At 41.9% G+C, this 14,361-nt stretch overlaps 1 protein-coding gene across 3 annotated transcripts in view; it reads left to right on the top strand.

Moving 5' to 3' along the window:
* lama2 (laminin, alpha 2) overlaps positions 1-14,361 on the top strand; it is a 74,578-nt gene that overhangs the window by 20,907 nt on the left and 39,310 nt on the right. For all 3 annotated transcript variants that reach the window (XM_085937230.1, XM_085937231.1, XM_085937229.1), the window contains exons 9-19: positions 815-993; positions 1,070-1,169; positions 1,619-1,676; positions 2,276-2,378; positions 2,600-2,740; positions 3,354-3,518; positions 9,311-9,412; positions 11,411-11,622; positions 11,710-11,821; positions 11,930-12,043; positions 14,224-14,351. In XM_085937230.1, the coding sequence (XP_085793356.1) occupies positions 815-993; positions 1,070-1,169; positions 1,619-1,676; positions 2,276-2,378; positions 2,600-2,740; positions 3,354-3,518; positions 9,311-9,412; positions 11,411-11,622; positions 11,710-11,821; positions 11,930-12,043; positions 14,224-14,351 (1,414 nt within the window). The remainder of the gene's footprint in view (positions 1-814; positions 994-1,069; positions 1,170-1,618; positions 1,677-2,275; positions 2,379-2,599; positions 2,741-3,353; positions 3,519-9,310; positions 9,413-11,410; positions 11,623-11,709; positions 11,822-11,929; positions 12,044-14,223; positions 14,352-14,361) is intronic.

The following is a 14,361-nucleotide window of genomic DNA, read 5'->3' as shown; positions in this document are numbered from 1 at the left end:
TTCCAACATAACCATATGATCAAAATAATTTGTCAATCCTAACAGAAGTGCATGGGTGAGGAGAGTAGGTCAAAGGACAAATTACATGCTGCATATTGGCAGCCTTTATAAGACACGTTTAGTACTTGTCAAGTATTTGAAACATGAACTTTTTTTTTTTGCTTGCTTTGCTTTTTTTTTCTCTTGAACACTTGCGCTTTATCGACCACATTACAGTTCCAGAGGGACTGCTGGTTGGAAGCTAATGAATAAACACATATGCATGGAAATCAGTGGTAGACTTTACATCCATTCAACAATGTTCTACAGTGCTTGTCCTGATTAGGGTCATGGGTGAGCTGGACCCTATCACAGCTAATTTAGAAGTGGGGACATCCTTGGAAGGGATTGCTAACCATTCGCAGCGCATTGCTTAAAAGTTCAACCCGATAATGACGTTCCAGGCGATGAACAGAACAGAACCGTAAAAACTACCATGGTGATCCCGTTTAGTCTTGCACACACAAAGATTTTATGAACAAAAATGTTCCTCTTTTTGGATCATTAAATCTTTGAATGCACTAACAACAAATCAATGATGAGAGTTTATGTGGATTAATAGTGACTAAGCATAAACAAAATCAATAAACCCAATCAAGACACATTTCCAGAAATAGACGACAAGCAAAATTGTTCCGCTTGCGAGCAGGCTTTCCTGAGACCCAACTTTTGATATGTTTAAGGGATAAAATTCACAAATCATCATTCCGTATTGTTTATAATGCCTAAAACAAAAACAAGCAGTGTTAATAATAACTTCTACTCTTGCTTTTAGAGTGTAACTGCCATGGGAAGGCTGACGAATGCTACTTTAATCAGACTGTAGCTGACCTTTCGCTCAGCCTGGATGTCCACGGTCAGTACCGAGGCGGTGGTGTGTGTATTTCATGCCGTGACAACACAGATGGCATCAATTGCCAGACCTGTGTCACCGGCTATTACAGACCTGCAGGAGTAAGTAAATTGCTTCAAGTAGAATTTCAACATTAGTCAATGACTTCATATTTATTGTTGTTTTTGTTCTGTCGAGGTGAACGCCGAGGATGACAACCCTTGCATCCCTTGCTCATGTGACTCGCATGGTTCTATTGGTCAAACGTGTGTTGAGGATGCAAGCAAGGCGACGCCTTGTAAGCAAAAGAAAACTTTTTTCCCTTGACAAAAAAATCTTTTGGTTTAATTATAATATTTTATTCTTGATCATGATGTGAATGTGCAGTTTGTGATTTAAAAAAAAAGACATGACAAGTTAAGTAAGTGAAAAGATTTCCATTGGGAACAGTTTCATGAAAAATTACATGAAGTCCAAATTTTTTTATATAGCAAAATCCAAATCTAATCAAATTGGTCAAATATTTAAGAAATGTAAATTTTCATAACTTTCTTTCACAAAAAATGCATATTGGAAAAAAAAGATATACATTTTGGGCTAAACTGTGATTTTTCAGGTTTTTAATTTTTTTTACATAAACAAGATTTAAGCCGCAGACACTTCAGAGAAAGAACAACTTCACCTTCACATGCTTGTTTTTAAAAATGTGTGTGTGCTTGTGTTTGCGTCTGTGTGTCTGACTGACAGCCCAGCCACCGGGGTCATGCCGTTGCAAGGAAGGCTTTGGCGGCCTGCGATGTGACAGGTAACACACACACACACACACAGACACACACAGATTGTGACAGGTGAGCTGAACCTTTCAGCTGTTGTCTGTTCCAATTAGTCTTTGGAAATTGCCTTCAAAGTTTTCATTAAAACTTGGAATGATTTACCAACATGCTGCCATTGAGACAACCTTTTAAGCTCACTAAATAAAAGCTGATTTTCGTTTGTGTTATCTTTTCACAGGCTGTTACTGTAGCTTGCTTATTGTAGCATTATTTTACTCAAGCAGGCGGAATTATTCAAATTTATTCTGTCACCTTAAATCAGATAATCTTCATGTAAACCATTCAGCCAACAATTAAGGCCTGTAAAATAAGCAGCGTCGTCAACTCATTTTTAACAGCCAATTGTCTGTTGGCACTTAATTACTTGTAATGTCTCCTCTGAGATGCATGTTACACATGCATGACACCTGTTTTGCAAGGTCAGCTGTTTGTTATACAAGCCTAGAAACAATTCTACTTTGTGTTGTGGACACTATCTAGAGAATAGACCTGGTGATCTATAGTTTACGTTTTTTTTTTTTTAATACTCATCATGTTCATCTTTGGTGTTATTAAATCCATTTGTCTTTAGATGTGCTATTGGTTATACGGGCTACCCTGACTGTCAGCCGTGTAACTGCAGCGTTGAGGGAAGCCGCAACAGTGACCCGTGTACTTCACCCTGCTTGTGCAAGGTCAAACACACACACACACACACACACACACACACACACACACACACACACACACACACACACGCAAATAAGGACTATCAAGACTATCCATTACAGTGTGCCAGTTTCTATTCGACACAGTGGCACAATGCAAACATAAAGAAGCCATGGGAGAAAAATTGGATGTCATTTCTTTTCTGCTTACGTCCTCATTGTCTTTTTTTTTTTTTTTTTTTTAACAGGAGAATGTGGAAGGAGCAAATTGCGGCCGCTGCAAACTCGGCTTCTACAATCTCCAGCGCAACAATCCCCGCGGCTGCGAGAAATGTTCTTGCATGGGCGTAGTGAGCCAGTGCTCTGCCTCCACGTGGGTTTATCAGAATGTAAGAAATGGCACACAAACTATGATTAGGATTATCTGCCTTTCTGGCTTTCACAAGCAAACATTGTTCTATACCCGGGTGGGAGGAGGCGGAGGAATCCGCAGCGGGTGCTAAACTGCGGTTTAGTCTTTGTAGGATCCAAGTGCAGACACAGACAGCTGCTAAGTAAGATAAGTGAAGTTATTATTACACAGAAAAAGGAAGAAGGGAACATAAAGAGCAACTGGAGAAAGGGATGAACTCGTTTTCACCCATCAATTGAACAGTTGCAAGCTGGATAGTGTAAATTTAGGAAGCGCACCTAAGTGAGAAGAGAAATGAGGAAAAACAATGAGACGGCATATGGAACGAGAGGCGAAAGGAAGAAAACAGTCTGACTGACAGCCGGTGATGGGACGAGGGGAACGTTGACAGAATGGCAGCTTCGATTTAGACACTGATAGTGTGCGCGTGTTCCAAAGGGGAAGCCAAGGTCAGGTTAATTGCACGACGGATGTGTGGCTGACATGTTCTTCACACCCACCCACCCACATCCACACACAAACACATCTGAGTTCAGTACGGTACAATAAGCCTTCCGTATATTATTACATCATCTTTTTTTTAAACACAGGAGAGCACACTGACTGGCTGGTACTTGAGTGGAGATTCTGGACGAATCGTGTGGCCCATTCACAGAGTGACACCTCAATATCTAAGCGTCCACCATGCAGATGTTGTGGAAAGCCTTGGCTCTGCTTACTACTGGAACACACCTGACTCATATTTGGGAAACAAGGTGAGGGGATGTTTTTCTTTTGTCAAATGTAGACACGATTAGACTTGTAACACTTGTGCTGGCAAATAGCCGGAGTCCGTGCTTGTGAAGTGTGTGGAGTTGTTCTTCCACAGCAGACTGCCTGTGATGTCATAGCTTGGAGGAAGAGACTGCCGACTGCATTTCATTACTTCGCCGCCCGCGGGCTCCCGGCTTGTCATTTCATTTAGTTGTCTGTACTTCTTCGTGCCTTCGACCATCCCTCCATCCTTGTTTCGTTTTGTGGGCCCCCCTCGTCTAACTCGCTGTCTCTTTCCAGGACACCCATTTTCTCTCCTCCTGTTTCCTAATCATGCCTCTCCAATCTCCCCTCAGTTCTTTCTCATCTTTATCCCGCTCACTCTCGCTGTCTCTTTTAGAATAAATATTGTTTTGCTTGTTGAACTTCAAAATAAGCTTTCTTCGTTTTGCACACAGATTAGAAATTCTTTTGGAGTTCCGAATAGTAAACTCTAAACTTGCTTCTGTTCAGAATCAGCCTGCATTTTAGGGACACCTTTGGGAAGTTTCAATGACACTTGACGCACTTTAGAAATACTGAAACCTAAAAAAAGATCCTCACCCCTGAGCTACAAAAATGGCTTGACGTCATACAGCCACCAAAACAATCGTCAACAAGGAAAAGAAAAACAACCCAATAAAGAAAAGGAGAATCCAGACACAAACTTCAAACTTCAAATCAATCACTAAGAATTGTGAGAGTTGAAGAGTTGCGAGTGAAGTTTAATCTATCCCATTGGGGCAACCCGGGGGCTAGTATGGAGTCGGAGTCATTTGTCTTCCATTGCCTTAGAGCAGCGTGTGTACGTGTGTGTGCGTGTGTGTGTGTGTCTGTGTGTGTTCGGATTGTGTATATATCATTGGAAATAAAACATCTTCTCAACTGTAAGCGGCAGTACTGCACTTTCAAGGGATACAAATGTAAAATACAAATACTCAAAACCTTATCAGTCAGATAATTGTGTTTTCGAGGCATCGTGGACAGCAAAGCAGAACTGATGCATCTGAACATGAGAAACAAATGCCGCTGTCTGCTCTCTGTGTGTACACGCTATGAAAAAGTGATTATTTGCTTCAGTCAAGGATTGTGTTACAGAGATACTCTGACTTGACACACACACACACACGTACACACACACACACACACACACACACACACACACACACACACACGACGTAGTCCTGTTACTTTCGAGCGTGTCATTTGAAGTGACTCGTGTAATGACAAGCTAGCCGTGGCGTCTAAGTATATGCGTGACAATTCCCTCAATTCATGCATGACCTGCTGTGTCGTTCCAGTTGAGAATTCTCATTGGCCCGTCGGCGCGCTTAGTGGATACTTATTGGTCCAGAAACCATGTTGGGTATTTTATTGCTTGTCTGGGTCCAAGAACTGCTCATTCACAAGAATGCTCTTAAGGCCTATCTGTCAGAAACAATGGCTGCTGATGACATCACACCATCACTGGCTAAACAGTACTTAAGGAGTCAAGTAGTCTAATTGCTTCCATCCACCTTGTAAACTCACACATTCGCGGTCACTCCAAATAAAAGCTGAAAAGCAGGAATGAGGACAGACACTTGTTGGGAAAGGAGTGACAGATGGAGAATAGCGGGAGACAAACCAAATGGATGAATGTGTAAGTGTCCTCACTGAATATAAACTCTGCAAAAAACCTGACATTGCCTTTTGTGTCAGAGTATTCAATTAGTGTGACTGTTTTTGTCCGATTTATCTTCCCTGCATGGTGCCTTGTCCAATAACAAGCCAAACACATGGCAGAACCATGCTCCTGTTCGTGTCCCTGTGACATATCAGTTTGATAAATGAACACTTTTTTTCCCCATGTGAGAAAATATTTATCTGCCAGGATCGCAAGCCGTCGCCAGCTTTAAGAGAATGGATGTGTGAGACATTGGCATGCGGCGTCACTCCCAATCTGCTCACGATGGCATGAGATGAATTTGCCCCATTCCACTTTCATTTCTCCTCTCATCCCTTCTTCATTTTTTCACCACTTACATGGCTGAAATGCTGCCCTTCAATCATCAACATCAATCACTGCAGATTTGTGCCGCTTTTTGTCAGCCAAATAATTTGCTGTCTCACACATGCATTTGTGTTTCTGTGAAGTGTGTGCAAAGGGCGCTGCACGTCACTCCTATGTTCCCCATGGAAAAATAAATCATTACTCCCGATACTATTCACGAATATATTCATCACTGAAACATAATACAACAGCATATACAGTCTAGGAGAATTATGGGATCTCTGGTTTGATGTAGTCTATATCATATACTTTTTACAACTTCATATTGAAGTCCTGTACATTAGAATTGGTCAACTTCAGTCACGGTGGAGTAAACAAGCAAACAAAACACTTAAGCACAACAATCTAATTGGAACCATCACATATAGGCTGGTTGATGCAAGTCAACAATGAGCTAACATAGATCGAAACCCATCCATCCATCCATCCATCTTCTTCCGCTTATCCGGGGTCGGGTCGCGCAGGCAGCAGCTTTAGGAGGGACTCCCAGACCTCCCTCTCCCCAGCCACTTCATCCAGCTCATCCCGGGGATCCCAAGGCGTTCCCAGGCCAGCCGAGAGACATAGTCTCTCCAGCGCGTCCTGGGTCATCCCCGGGGTCTCCTACCGGTGGGACATGCCCGGAACACCTCCCCAGGGAGGCGTCCAGGAGGCATCCTGATGAGATGCCCGAGCCACCTCATCTGGCTCCTCTCAACGTGGAGGAGCAGCGGCTCTACTCCGAGTCTCTCCCGGATGACCGAGCTTCTCACCCTATCTCTAAGGGAGAGCCCGGACACCCTGCGGAGGAAACTCATTTCGGCCGCTTGTATCCTGGATCTCGTTCTTTCGGTCACGACCCATAGCTCGTGACCATAGGTGAGGGTAGGAGCGTAGATCGACCGGTAAATCGAGAGCTTTGCCATTTGGCTCAGCTCTTTCTTCACCACGACGGACCAGTACAGAGTCCGCATTACTGCCGACACTGCACCGATCCGCCTGTCGATCTCGCGCTTCATCCTGCCCTCACTCGTGAACAAGACCCCAAGATACTGGAACTCCTCCACTTGGGGCAGGATCTCATCCCCGATCCGGAGAGGGCATTCCACCGTTTTCCGACCGAGGACCATGGACTCGGATTTGGAGGTGCTGACCCTCATCCCGACTGCTTCACACTCGGCTGCGAACCGCTCCAGTGAGAGCTGGAGATCACGGACTGAACAAGAAAACAGCACCACGTCATCTGCAAAAAGCAGTGACGCGATGCTGAAGTCCACAAACCAGGCCCCCTCAACGCCTCGGCTGCGCCTAGAAATTCTGTCCATAAAAATTATGAAGTAATAGATCGAAACCATGCAACAAATACAAACACATTGATGAGCCAACGAGGCACACCTAGAGAGGACACAAGTGAATGGAGGGAGCTGATTGGTTGAGAAAATTAGTAAAGCTAACGAGAAAGGCTGATGTAAAAAACCTAACGAATAAACAAGACATGGATGAGGAGGACACGGGAAAATAAGATATAAGATGTAAGAAAACTAAAATCAAAACAAAAAGTCAATAAAAACACAGCTTATGACAATTGTAAAATTAGAAGTTTTAGGAATTTTATAAGGCTCACAAAGTATGTTTGTCATTCAGGTCTCTTTGCTTTACAAGTCGAGGAGGTATGGATGTAATAAATATAGGTCAGAATACTATTTCACATTTTTTTAATCATCGTCTGAGTTCTTCCTCTTGTGATACTATACGCGCAGGTGTTAAGAGCTCATCGTGATAAAATCATACGATTATGCTTTACAATTCCATATCGGTTGGGTTCATTTATGTTAAAAGATACTTTTTCAAATAGCCGTGCTTTCCTCTTATCAACGGCAATGTGAACTTTCTGATTGGGGTTCTGACCGTAAGGAGGATACCTTCTTCCTCTCTATTTCGGTCACCAGAGTTAATAACAGGCTTAGTGAGCTCTCAAGGGGGATCGCGCTGATGTCTTTTGTAGCTGCCAGTGTGTCAGTGCCACTATTGTTCTTTTGTTTCGGTCCTCTCTAATTCCACTCGCCCCCATGCTTTCAGATTTTCTTGCTCTTTTCTGCTCCCCACGGTGGCTCTCTTTTATTTCCTCTCCCCAGTGCAGAGATTCGGTCATTAGGTTGCCATGGCAGAGTCTTTGATTACTTTCCACATTCAATGTCTGAGATTGAGGAAGTTCTGAGCATTGAAGAGTATTATCTTTTCCTTCTACATGCTTAGAACTCTTATAAACACCACAGGCCAGTAGCGAGGAAACACATTAATCATAGATGAGCTAAAATATAATACATAATTTGACACCTAGTTGAGGAGTGTATATCAATATTTATGACTGAGCGTGTGGAATGTGTATATATATATATATATATATATATATATATATATATATCACTTAATTCCTTTTTTCCCCCTCTTTTTTGGGTCAGTTTTTGGTTCTGTTCGATGCAAGAATCTCAGAATTATCAATTAACATTATTTGTATATTTTGGGGGGGGGTGAGCGGTATTATAGTGTGTCTGCTTGTATCAGCATTCACACGATTACAGTAATAGCCAATTTGTCGTCCTGTGTTGTGTTGTGTACATTCACAGTGCCGCTATTAAGTTCTGGCTCCATTTGATTAGATGGACCATCCATACTGGAGGGCATGTCGGTTAATCGTGAGGGAGATGATGCAACCCCTTCACGCTAGCTCTACCGTGCCTTTCAACTATGATTTTACTGCCGTCCAGAGTCCAAATCAGCAAATGGGTTAGATAGAGAATAAGTGTTAGTCAATAAAATGGTCAGTACAGTGTGTGCGCGTGTGTGTGTGCGCGCATGTTTTCATTCAGCTGTGAAATGGGTGATTCCTCCTCCAGGTCTAAGAATGAGTGCAAAAGATGGAAGAGGTTTATAGAGGTATTAAATCCACTTCTATACCCCCCCTGCAACTTTTCCGCACTGTCCTAAGCTCAGTTTTTTGCTCATCCCCAACATTGTCCCTTTCTATTTGTTTTTATGGCCGTCTTACACCTTCACTCCCCCCCACCCCCCTTGTATGATGGTTCAGGTTGCAGAGAGAGGAATGAATTCCGCCATGATGCTGACACAGCGTTGTGCTATCTACTGTAAACCGGATTCTGTATCGTTGACAGAAATCCTCTTATTGCGGTTATACAGTTATATAAAGATTGGTGAATGACATAATATCAATCACTAGTTGTGTTGCACGGGTTTTACAACTTTGGAACTTTGATTATGCTGAGTAAAAATGTAGTATTCTGAGCTCTAATGCGTCACATGCAAACATATCCCAATTATCTTCAAAGTGACATGATATTCATGCTCCAGCAGGGAACAATATCAGCCACAGTGCACCGTGTCTGCATTTTAATATCAAGCATTAAAGCATGTAATTAAATATTTGTTTTCTTAATGGCTATGATTTACAAGACATTATTTCTCTTGTTATTGGCATCATCAGTGTAGGCAGGTCGACAAAACTGCTGAATCAGCAAATCCTGCTCATAAACAGACATATCCACACAATGCACGGTAATTGGGAATCCAATGCCAAGTCTTTTAGAGGGACGTTCCAGCACAATGCTGCATTAGATTGGAGAAATTTTTTTTTTTGCAGACATCTTTTTGGCTTATAATTGAAAAAAAATGTCACTGTGTGTTTATATTTTGGATTTTTTCCAGCTACCTGCATATGGAGGCACCATGGTGTACACTGTGTCTTACACCATAGATCAGCAGGAACAGGGTATTAGAGTCACTTCAGAGCCAGATCTTATCATTGAGGTAAGTGTTTGAAAAAACAACAACATTATATTAATTATTATTTCTTTATGGAGTATTTTTAAATGGCTGCTCCCACAATTGTTACTATAACCACTGGATACATTTTATTCTCTGGATGCATGCACACTACTTGCAATTTAAATATTTGAGGTCTTAGGGAAAATAAAATGGTTGAGAGGAAACCATATAATTGAGGCAAATTATCATCATAGCTTGTCACGCCAAACAGTCAACCATTCTAGGGTGTTCTGATCACGCTCAGAGGTTATGCCCGATGGTCTGGGCGCCCTCTCCACACTCACACGCATGTTATCAGTGGGCCGAGGGTTTATCCTTTTACCACCCACAAGATCGCAATTGGTTGGGCTGTTTTGGCGTGTAATGTTAGAATTGGTCTCCTTTTGGATTAACAGGGTCACGACGAGAACATTGAACGCAAATGAAAGACAAAGGTATAGAAAAAGAAAGATGTAAAATCATCTAATGTTATTTGAAGACACGTCAGTGAGTGTGACAGACTGCGAGGAGGAGGAGAAATACAACTGTCGGCCATGTTGTCAACAAAAAGCTGCTCAGAACGATGACAATAACGAACCACCTACATGCTGTCAAGCTGCTCGCTGTCTCTCTCTTTGCTGTCTGTCTTTCGGCAGTCAACCCGCCCGACATGCGGTATTTGTCTGACAGCCACCAACAAGCATGCATGTAAGCATCTCCGATGGATGAATGAACAAGCATCTCTCAGTTTTGTTTTTGTTCATTCTTTCATGGGTACATGGCCATTCACACTCACATTTACTCTATGAACAATTTAAAGTCATTTAGAAATGTGTTTTGGAGATGTTGGACAGCACTCAAGTGGAGAAAAGCACTCAGACACTGCGGCAGATGTGCTAACCACCGTGCATCCTCAAATCAAATAAAAAGACAATTACAGTACTTTAATTCTTGTCTTGTGGCCTTTCAGTGTTATGCTGTAATGATACATAATTTAGTACCTATGTTGACTGTGACACAAACAAAAGTATCATATTTCCTCAACTCATGACCATCATTCATTTTCTACCATGTACAAATTAGTCAGTTTGCCATCATGAAAGGGAATTAAAAATCTGCATTATATTATATAGAGATTTATATAATTTTAATTTTCTAACATGGAAAATGAGGCATGTGTTTTTTTTCTAAATACTAAATTAACAAAATTTGCAGAAAGCAAGAATCAAAGTAGCAAACACTTTCCACAACAGTAAACAAAACGAGAACATGATTATGATGAGTTACAATGAACTGAAACCAAGCAGGTAACCAAATACAAACAAATTGACGAGACAATGAGACACACCTTGACTAGGCAAGTGCGGCTTGAGGAAGCTGATTGGTTGACATGGGGGAACCACACTCATCTGGACAGGTGGCGACAAAAACCAAGGAAATGAGTCATGGGCAAGGGAAGCAAGGCTTAAAAAATAAATCTACATGAAAAAAAACCCAAAAAAACATGACGCTACCTACTTGAATGAAACAAAATAAAAATAAAAACATACATAAATCAAGCACACTTGTCTATCTGCTGCATATGTGTCCATTATTTCCAGTAGACTAGTGTGTTTGAAGGTTCTGGATTGTGAATGTAATTGTAGTTCCTCTCTTCCGTACCTCGGCCCATTAACCGAAAGCAGTATATGCGTCCACCTCAGCACAACTTCACCTATCCGTCTCCCTTTGTGCCTTCCATTTCCTCTCTCAATTAGTTGTTATTTAATGGCTTATTGGCACGGCGGGCTCACGTTGTCCCTATTCTCTCCAGCAGGGCTCGTCACTCTGCATTAAACTCTACATGCCATTGATCTCTGCTCAACAAGAGATTGTCAAATAGGAAGCTAGATTCAGTTTTTGTCAAATCTGTTTGTGAATATCTGAACTTATATTAATATATGAACTTGTAGCTCTAAGATTAGTTAGATGGTTACAAATCTACTAATTACTCTCTGGCAGGGTGGTGGGATCAAGATTATGGACAGAAGGTACGGACAACCCGTATATCCGACCTCACCAAGTACCAACAGGATCGCTCTCCTTCCTGAGAACTTCCTGCTTTCAGATACTGCTCAGCCAATCACTCGCAGGGACTTTATGATCGTCTTGGCAAACATGACCAGACTAATGGTCAGAGCCTCTTACAGTACAGAACCAAGTGCTGTGTACAGGTACAGGAATGCCACCACTTAGTGGACCACAATTAATTTTTAATAAATGATGGATTCAAAAGTTCTAAATATTTTGTGTTTGTTTAGACTCCACTTATTTTCGATGCAAGTAGGTCATCCATTTGCCAAAGGAGAAAGAACAGCATCGGCTGTCGAAATGTGCTCGTGTCCGCCCGGATATGCTGGAACGTCATGTGAGGTAAACACATTTAAAATACAAATTGCATAGGGAATATGAACTGTCATGGCAAGAAAAAAAATCATCCACATTATAGCAACCTAACATTTAATTTGAATGTGATTTTAGGCTTGTGTTGCTGGATTCCGACGAGTGGATGGAAACCTATACAATGGCGTGTGTGAAGTTTGTCAATGTCACGGGCATGCCACACAATGCCACCATATCACAGGACACTGCCTGGTAAAATATGTTTTTCCCATTTTGAATGCTACTGCAAAGGAAAACTGCCAAAGGAATAATGTAATTCAGGGCCAATGAATTGAGGACATGGCGTATACATCACAGTATCAAATAGCAGTCCCCAGATAACATATAAATATGTCCTCTCAAGGCAGTAAACACCAACAGAGCAAGTGTTAGAAAATAAATAGCTCACCTGTCCCTAATGAGCCACACATTACTACCAACTACTTCCAAAAAGAAACAGACACCATTTAAATGCTATTTATACAAACATCGTGGCAGCTTAGTGGGTGTTTTTTTTTTTTTTCTACTCGCTCAACCACAATTCGTATCCGGTGTGAGATGGTTTGACAGTTAATCACACACACATGCGCACATTTTACATATTCCTTCACAATGATTGACAGAGCAATGGATGCCCAAAGCAAAGTGACTTGAATATTCTTGCGACTCTGCAGGTAAACGCAGCGTGTGCTTGTGTCAGCGCTGATGAAATATTTGATTGAAAGAGGAAATGTACTGGAACATACATACACTTTAATTTCCATTTTTTATACATTATTACAAGAGAACTGTATTTTATTGTTCCCATATACCGTAATGTTTGGACTATAAGTCGCGGTTTTTGTCATAATTTGGGTGGGGGGGCGACTTATACTCAGGAGTGACTTATATGTGATTTTTTTCACAAAATTCAAAAATCCGCGATGTAGTGAAACCGCGATAAACGAACCGCGATGTAGCAAGGGATTACTGTCATTTGAACTGCAAGTGACGTCACCCGTGCCGCGCGGCGGTTGTTTACATAAAGAACAAAGGATTCGATCACGGGATGACGAAGATGACGAAGGGCCCCACGTACTACCGGCATCATTAGCGGCTTTGTTTGTAAGTGACACAGAGGACGAAGAGTTTGAAGGATTTAATGATTTGGAGTGACACAGAAGGTTTGAAAAACGATTATGGCTTTTACGCACGCCCGGTCCTTCTCGACGGGAGCTCTCTTTCACCTCCGTGGATGGAAGTCGGGGGCCGGCGCTCGGCCGGGTGGCTGTCCGGGGACGGTGGATGGGGCACCATGGGGGACATGGCTTTTACGCACGCCCGGTCCTATTTATGGAGCTCTCTTTCACCTCCGTGGACGGAGGTTCAGTAGTTGTTGGCTCGTTGAACTCTTGTTTTGTTAAAGAAAGAGCCGTTTACCAAACCCAAACTCTTTCCTGGTACTTTGTTAACGCTACAATATAGTTATGTACTAGATCTCTGCAGCGCACGCGCGGCGTTGTTGACATAAAGAACGAGGAATTTGATCGATGGATTGAATGATTTGGAGTGACACAGATGGTTTGATAATATTGTTGTAATATGATAGTTATTTGAAATATACTTTATATATCGTTATATGGGTCTGTGGAATAATTAGAAATGCAACTTACAACGGGTCCAACGTCACCATATGCGGCGCATACGCGGCATTGTTTACATAAAGCAAGCTCGATGGATTTAATGAATTGGAGTAACACTGTTTTTGGTGTTGGATTTTGACAAATAAATTTGCCCCAAAAGTGCGAATTATATATGTTTTTTTTCACTTTATTTTGCATTTTATGGCTGGTGCGATTTATACTCCGGAGCGACTTATAGTCCGAAAATTACGGTAAATAGAAATGCAGAGTGTGACAATTATTTCTAAGCAGTGCATGTGATGAAAGCATTTTTGAAATTGAATTAGCACCGTGTTTGACTTTCACTAATACTCCGATTTGCTGCTTGATTGTGAAGCACATCGGTTACAAAGTTCTGGCTCATCTCATTGAGCCCCTAAGTGCTTGGTTACTATGGTAACAAAAGGCAATCTGATGCTCATCCTGTACCACATCATTAACCTCCGTTCCTCCGGTTTGTTTATCCTGTCGGCTGCCGGGCTCATAATGATCTGTGAAAAGCATCTGATGGAAACCTCTGTGTCGCTCTTTAACGTTTCTTTTTGTGATTCTATTAACCCTTGACCTTTGCCCCCAAAATACCAAATATACAAAAATAATATTCAAATAATTGCTTTCTTTGTGTTAATAAATAAACATAAGTTAAATGAAATTGGATCATTTCAAGTAATCATCATCTTTCAAAGTGTCCTGGTTGGGAATCACTAATGTAACCTTCTATATTTACTCCAGGATTGTTCCCACCACACCGCAGGCCCCCACTGTGACACCTGCCAGCCCGGTTACTACGGCGATGCCACCCACGGGTCAGCTACAGATTGTAAACCGTGCGCCTGCCCTCTCAATTTGCCCAGTAACAAGTAAGTTATC

Source organism: Syngnathus leptorhynchus, chromosome 18, assembly GCF_054491065.1.
Source record: "Syngnathus leptorhynchus isolate UIUO chromosome 18, UIUO_Slep, whole genome shotgun sequence".
Lineage (NCBI taxonomy): Eukaryota > Metazoa > Chordata > Actinopteri > Syngnathiformes > Syngnathidae > Syngnathus > Syngnathus leptorhynchus.
This window is presented reverse-complemented; position numbering and strand designations above follow the sequence as displayed.